Genomic DNA, 7617 nt, shown 5'->3' with positions numbered 1-7617 from the left:
ATGCAGAAGGAGACGTACTCGGTCCGCAGCCGCTGGCACATCTCGTCCACGTTGCAGGCTTTGGCGGCGTCCAGGCACCGGTTCACCTGGGTCACCTCGTTCTCAGCGCCTGGGGTTGGTGGGAGGTGGGGATGGGGTTTTGCGTTGATCTCTCTACCCAGAGACACAACCCTCTGCAGATACCTTCATCCCCATCCTGTTCCCTTCATCCCCATCCTGCTCCCTTCATCCCCATCCTGCTCCCTTCATCCCCATCCTGTTCTCTTCATCCCCATCCTGCTCCCATCTGTGGCCACCTTGGTGACACCACCACCCCCAGTGGTCAGGGGCAGGTCCACATTTGCTCTCTGTGTCCTGGCAGGACCAAATCCGCTTCGCCTTTCCCAAGAGGTGCCATGGCCACACAACAAACCTACACCCCAGAGGCTGCTCCACCACGCTCCTACGTTTACATGCCCCATCCCTGGCAGTGTTCAAGGGCAGGTTGGACACAGGGGCTTGGAGCAACCTGCTCTAGTGGAAGGTGTCCCTGCCCCTGGCAGGGGGGTGGAACTAGATAAACTTTAAGGTCCCTTCCATCCCAACCCATTCTGTGATTCTATAATTTAATAAAATGAAGCTTTGCTGTACCCTGGGCACCTCATAACACTTTACCAACATGAATTAACCAACTTGAGACCTGGGAAGACAGCAGTCATCACAAAGTGCATCTACTTATGGCCATGACTGGATTCACCAGTGTGATGGGATCTTTTCTAATGGACCTTCTTTCTCCAAAATGTTGCTCAAGATAGAACCCTGAGTCAGTGGCAGTGATACATGGGTGGTCAGTGCTAACCCTTTCACCCTAGACTTGCACCCATATGCTGTGCAATGAATTTCCTCAGGCCTCTGGAGGGTCAAGTCTGGCTTTGGCAGCAGCTGCGCTATGTTAACCCCAGGACCTGCCCAGCTAAGTGAGAGCTGTCTGGGTCTCAAAGCACCACAACAGTGGTTTTCCCCATCCAGACCACTCCTGATGAGTATTCCCATGTCCTAAACAGCAACAGTGCCTTTTGGGATGGGAATCAGAGCTACCACCCAACCTGATGCCGCTGGGACCTTGATGCTGCCTGCATGTGAGTGCATGTGGGTCTCTCCCTTTGGATGGATCACTGGCTTCAACAAGATCACTCTGCATTTCCATCAAAGAAATATCCTCCACCAAGAGGACAAAGAAAGCTATGGGTTAGTCCGGGTGGGAGAGCAAGATGCAGGGAGGGTGGAGGAAAACTTGCATCAGGGGGAACAATCAAGAAAATAACACAAAACCCAGAGTGACAGATGAGAAACACACAGTCTTCGGTAGGCAAATAGGGCTCTCACAAGTTTATATGCCAACAACCTCCTCTGAAACGTCAGGAAGAGGTAAGAGGGAAAGATATTTGTCTAACACCGGTTTTGGGGGTTCTTCAAAGGGTCTTTCAAAGTGGGTTGGTCTCTGTTTTATAAAGGGGGAAATGCTACAAAGTCCCTGGTAGGGCTCGGTTGAGACATTAGGCTCTGTCTGATCAGACAGATAAGATGAAGGTCCTCCAGGCATGAGAGAGGAAATGAATTTGAAGCCATTTGTCACCTCTCGGAATGAAGCCCATGACCTGAAGCACACTAGAAGGACTTTGTCCCCAGCACAGAAGGACTTTTTACAGAGGAAAAACCCCAAGAAAGACAAATTTCCAGTGCAGAGTCAAGCCTTGTATTTGGCCGGGAGTTAAAACCAGCCAGTCCCTGCTGACAAGTGTTGAAACATTGACAGTCTCTCTGAGCACTTCAGAACTGGCTGCCCTCCTTCATTTTCACTGACTTTATCAGATGCTTCTTATCTGAGCACTTTTTTTCCCTTCCTGCTGCTTATAGTGAGCTGGAAGTCAAATCCCAAGTTTTGAGGTTACTTTAGGATGGGTGAAACTTTTGCGTGGTGTGTTCCCACCACATAGCTCCTTCCCTTTAATATGCCCAGAGGTGAATATTGTGAAAGAACAAGTTTACACTGGGGAGCTGTCAGCAAACGTGTAGGAAATAGTTATTTGGAAGGGTTTCGTTACCCGCTCAGCTAATGAATCACAAGGAACACACTGGTTTTTCTCCTCTTCCCACGCAATAACAGGATGTGCTTTTTTAAATCACCACTACAATTAGAGCAGAGAGATAGAATTCCATTTGCACAGTTTTAACAATTGTCATATATTGTTTATGTAAAATTTAGTTCAGGATATCTGCTGCTCTGATTTGGCACGTGGAATGTCTTATGTTTCAATAAGTTCTTGGGAATTTTTGTATTTGGGAGGTTTAAAAGAGGGATCTTTGACAGTGCTGACTATATGATCTGGTTAACAGGTCATAAATTATGTTATTGAAGGTGTTGATGAGGATAAATAAGGGTAAAAAGGGTTAAACTGAGAAACTTCACATCCCTAGATGGATGCTGAGTCCTTTGGCGCATATCCCTGCTGCTCTGGGCCCATTCACTTCATTGCCCAACCGGTTTCAGTCTGCTTTAAAAACCTGGCAATGTGTTAACCATGCATAAAAATCCCCATCCATAGATTCTGCCGTGCTCTGAAGAGCCCTATAGGACTCTCAGCAAAAGGGGAACAACTCTAGCAAAGAAGGCCATGACCCTGCAAACAGCTTTGTGCATGCTTCGCTTTCCACGCTTGAATCAGTCAAGTGGAGTCAATAAGAAGACGTAAGGTCAGGGAGCACTCCCTTTCCCCCCGCTGCTCAGATTGTTGAGGGCTGATGGGTTAATTTGCTCCTGGACATTTTCACCTAACAAGTGCCTCTCCATCGTGGGGACTGCAGACATCCATTGGCTGCAGGGACCTGCTGTTCCTTACTCACTTGGGTGCACTCCATCTGTGGATGCCACCCTGGAGTCCGGTGCTCATTTGAGAGGAGCTGCACCAGGGCTGATGTTCTGGTACATTTAGCAGAGGCACATGAGGAGTACATCACCTGAGCCCAGATGGGTTGTTTTGGTAAGAAAAATCACCACTGGTAAAGCTTTCCTAAGGCTGTGGTTGAAAAGCAAAGTTGAACGCTGACTGTGGTGGCAGCTGTGATGGTGGTGATGGATGGCTTAAGAGCTGCCACACTGACCTTTTAACTGCTGAGCTGGGGTTTGTGCCCTCAAGGGGGTTAAAAGGTGTCGGGCAGCTCTGCTCATGTTATTAAGTGGATTACATGGCACAGAACAGAACATGGGTCTGAGTCCTGAGGTTGCCCTCAGGGCATGAGGTTAAAGGCTGTGGCTGGAATCAACCCATAGGCTGGGTTATTGACCTTTTGCCTGCAGAGTTTGATCCTGAGACTGATGTGGAATCACCTTCTCATACCTAATGATACCCCAGTAGGGTGTCTACATGGCACAGGTCATCCACCTCCTATGGAGAATCAGCCCGGCCATGGCGGTTCATTGGAAAAGGTCTTCCTACCATGTCCCTCAGTCCCAGCCATTCACAGTATGGACATGAAAAACCAAACGATGAAAATCATAAGCAGCTCCTTGGAAAATTGATTGCTAGACCTGAACCATGCAGTGCTTTGTGAAGAGACCACAAGAAAGCACAAAGGACCACCCTGTCTGCAGCATTTGATCCCACAGCCAGCTCCCCCCAGTTTGAACCAGTAAGTGTAAGAGCATCTTCCCACCACCTACCTGCAGTGATGGATGCCAGCCGGACGTAGTCAAAGCCCCTGATGAACGGCTCGTAAGGGGAACTCTCCAGTACGTTCATGCCTGAGGTGAAAAGAGAAGGTGGTGAGAAGGCAGCTGGGGCTCCTGTGGGATGTCTGAGATGTACAAGGTTCAACAGCTGCAGTGCAGGTTTGCTTGATGGGTCCGAGGGGATGTGTGCTCTGAAGGCCATAAGGAAATGGATACTCAGTCACAGAAACTGATGCTTGGCCATATCCTTAGAGAAGGGAATAGAATATAACTGGTGTTTAAAAGTACATCCGAGCTTTGGAAAGCTTTTCAGGGAACTGTTGGGTTGCAGCCCTCTATAGCTCAAGTCTTGGGTCCCCTTATGGGGCTTGCCACTGAGGACACCAGACTTTAGCACAGGCTTATGGGCAGGCTTCGAACCACCAGCTCCCTACATACATGGGGTTTTCCATCACCCTTCCTGCTATTTCCTATCTGTCCCTCCCTGGGTCAACAGTCCTCACCTGGACAGGTTTGTGTGTGTGGCGACACAGGCCTTCCTATTTATTACACCTTCTCCTTGCCAGCAGCCCTTTCTTCCTTGACATGGAGCTAATGACCCAGAGCTCCCGCAGAAACTTCCTCTCTTCATTTTAAGTTGCTGGGAAGCTAATATTGTACAATTGGTGTTTCCCTTTCGTGCACTCAGTGGTCTGTAATGCCCCGTCACCCTGATGGATACCACAGAGTATTATTGAAGCAAACAGCTCAGTATCATTTTTTCCTTTATTAGACATTTAGATGGATATGGACAGCAGCAGCAGATGTACTCGCTGGGATAAAAGGACTATCAAACCTCATGCTCCAGGCATATGCTGATCACCAGCTGCGGTCAGGAAGAAATGGCTCCCAGGGTACAGAGCCCTGTTCAATTACTACAGGTGCATTTACAAGGCAGCTTTACACCTTCATTGAAATATCTTGCATCGTTACTGACTGGAAAGGGGCCCATTTGTATGTTCCAGCATAGCAGTTTTATGTCCTGATGATATAGCGCCTTATCAGAGAATTGTTATCGGGTTGTCATCATGTTATTGTGTCTCCAAATGGGAAGGTGGCTAAACACAGGCGCACTCAAGAGAAGCTGTGTAAATAGTATGCTTTGCAAATTCCCTGAACACACACTTCCACAATTGATTTTCTAAGAGGGCTTCTAGGAAGCTTTTTACAGCCTCCTGGGTATGGATGACTGAGAGACAAAGCTCTACACGGAGCATGTGGATTGGCTTCCTTTCTCAGTCAATTAAACATGTGTAAGGACTCTGAAACATGGGACTATTATGAAATATATTTCCCTGGGGAAATTAAGGTAAGGGAATCAAAGGTTTGGGAGTGTGAATTTGCATTGCAAGTGAACTCAGTACTTGAAAAGATGTGGGGTTCAGGACATGACAGCAGAGGAGAAGCAGGGCAGAGTCTTGGCAGTCTCTGATAACAGCCCTCTCTCACAGTCCTTCCCTGGATGGAGGTTCCAAGCTGCTGGGCAGGAAGCGCATCCATTCTGGCCATCCAGCACCCATCTCCCACTCTGCAACTGCAGACCCACAGCTGGCCCCTGCCTGCTCCCAGCACTTCCCTGCCATCCTCACACTGCTTTTCCCAGAGCTGGAAGTCCTCCTGACATGGCTGTCCTGCACAACCATGTTGTGTTCAAAGCTTCAGGCCACAGGGATCAGTGGGGAACAAGTTGTGGTGAAGCCTGTTACGGTGAATGTAGAGGCTGGATTGACACCTCTTCCCCAGGCTTTGCTTCATAGAATCATAGAATCCCAGAGTGGTTTGTGTTGGAAGGGACCTTAAAGCTCCTCCAGCTCCAACCCCTGCCACGGGCAGGGACACCTTCCACTAGAGCAGGTTGCTCCAAGCCCCTGTGTCCAACCTGCCCTTGAACACTGCCAGGGATGGGGCAGCCACAGCTTCTCTGGGCACCCTGTGCCAGAGCCTCAGCACCCTCACAGGGAAGAGCTTCTGCCCAAGAGCTCATCTCAATCTACCCTTTTTTATGCTAAAACCATTCCCCCTTGTCCTATCCCTTGTAAAAAAGTTTGCTTCAACACAAACAAATCTACCTGGCATATAATTATGGGAATTAGTTGATCCTGGATGGTGCTGAGACTTCTTATTTCCCCAGTCACTTCATAGCCCCATGTTCTACTTCCTCCAAGCTGTAGCACTCAACAGCTTTCTGGGAACTTGATCAAGCAGTTCCCATTCAGGCAAAGCCTGTGCAGTGTAGTCTCCATCCTCCTTGTTTTGCTTGGCCTTTTGGCCTGTGTTACCACCCTGCACCTTCCCCTTCAGTGTTCCCTTCAGCCAGCAGTGTTTTATTAATCTATATCTCAGCCCATAGCTGGAAGGTTCTGGTTTATTCCCCATTTTAATTTTCATGGTGCATAAAATACCAGCCTGACAGGGAAGAGTTATGGCCACTGAGGTGTGCTTTTATGATGACTCTTAAAAAACGTCAAAATCCAAACTTACTAAATACTGGCTCTGAGAACAATTTAAATTTCAACTGATGTCACCAGCCCCAAATCTTCACTAACCCAAAGACACTGGTGCATTTGAGAGCCTCCAAGAGAGTGATATTTTTAAGCTCATGCTGTTTTTTAGCTCAGTGCCCATGTTTTGTGTAGTATATCCATGGCTTTCATCGTCTTGGCTGGCTTATCCATGTATTTCTGCAGCAAAAGATCTCAAGGTAGAGTGGGAACAGTGTAAGAAAGAGGCCAGGTTAAAAAAACAAAGGAAGGAGAGATTGCTTTCCCCAAACTATCTATACCACAGGGGTCAGTAGTTATATGAAGGAATGGGATACTGCAGGGATGACCTTCTTTGCAGCCTGTGGAAAGCCCCAGCAGTAATTCCCTTTGAGGAAGACCATCAAGAAATAAACACCCTGCTTGACTGACCTTCCATTAATGTGTGGTGGATGCTCCAGTAGACACTCAAGCAGTGCTTCTCCTTTTTCATGCCTCTCTTACACTTGCAGCCATAGAGCTGGCTGGAGAGCAGGGCCGTCACGGTGCTCCGGCACTGGTTCTTGGCGTCGGGGCCCAGCTTGTTGGCTCCATTGCCTGCAATGCATTGCCGGAGGGTCCTGAATTTGGCACTGCAGATGGGGTCGTTGGTACAGGACTCGCCTGCTTGAAGGCAGTCCCTGCTCGAGCTGACAGCTTCCGCCATGCCTTCTGCAAGAAAACCAGAGAAGTGGTGTGAGGGTGATGGAGCAACCTCAAGTGGCAAATGAATTGTGTCTCCCATGAGTTGGACCAGGCTGGGATGTCCATCTTAGAATCCCAGACTGGTCTGGAGTGGAAAGGAACTTAAGCTCCTCCAGTTCCAACCCCTGCCACAAGCAGGGACACCTTCCACTAGAGCAGGTTGCTCCAAGCCCCTGTGTCCAACCTGCCCTTGAACACTGCCAGGGATGGGGCAGCCACAGCTTCTCTGGGCACCCTGTGCCAGCGCCTCAGCACCCTCCCAGGGAAGAGCTTCTGCCTTATATCTAACCTGAACTTCACTTGTTCAAGTTTAAACCCATCACCCCTTGCCCTATCTCTACAGTCCCTTATGAAGAGTCTCTCTCTTCTCCAGGCTGAGCAGCCCCAGCTTTCTCAGCCTGTCTCCATACAGGAGGTGCTCCAGCCCCTGATCATCCTCTGGCCTCCTCTGGACTTGCTCCAACAGCTCCATGTCCATCTTATGTTGTGGACACCAGAACTTCACACCCCTCTCATCACCATTCACTCTATAAGCAATGACCTTGCTTCTGCAACCTTTAAGTGGGCAGATCCAGCAGGTAACCTGGGGGTTTTAAATGCCTGGTCTTGCCACTCTTTCTCGTGGGTTGCCCATGTGATGGAGAG

At 48.9% G+C, this 7617-nt stretch overlaps 1 protein-coding gene across 1 annotated transcript in view; it reads right to left on the bottom strand.

Moving 5' to 3' along the window:
* Window positions 1-6934, bottom strand: part of LOC104407721 (GDNF family receptor alpha-4) — a 13810-nt gene extending 6876 nt beyond the window's left edge. The window contains exons 1-3 of the mRNA XM_010017072.1: window positions 6661-6934; window positions 3701-3781; window positions 5-109 (exon numbers count right to left, since the gene is read on the bottom strand). Coding sequence (XP_010015374.1) covers window positions 5-109; window positions 3701-3781; window positions 6661-6934 — 460 coding nt within the window. The remainder of the gene's footprint in view (window positions 1-4; window positions 110-3700; window positions 3782-6660) is intronic.
* Between the last annotated feature and the right edge of the window lie 683 nt (window positions 6935-7617).

Source organism: Nestor notabilis, unplaced genomic scaffold (assembly GCF_000696875.1).
Source record: "Nestor notabilis isolate BGI_N333 unplaced genomic scaffold, ASM69687v1 scaffold8886, whole genome shotgun sequence".
NCBI classification, from domain to species: domain Eukaryota; kingdom Metazoa; phylum Chordata; class Aves; order Psittaciformes; family Psittacidae; genus Nestor; species Nestor notabilis.
This window is presented reverse-complemented; position numbering and strand designations above follow the sequence as displayed.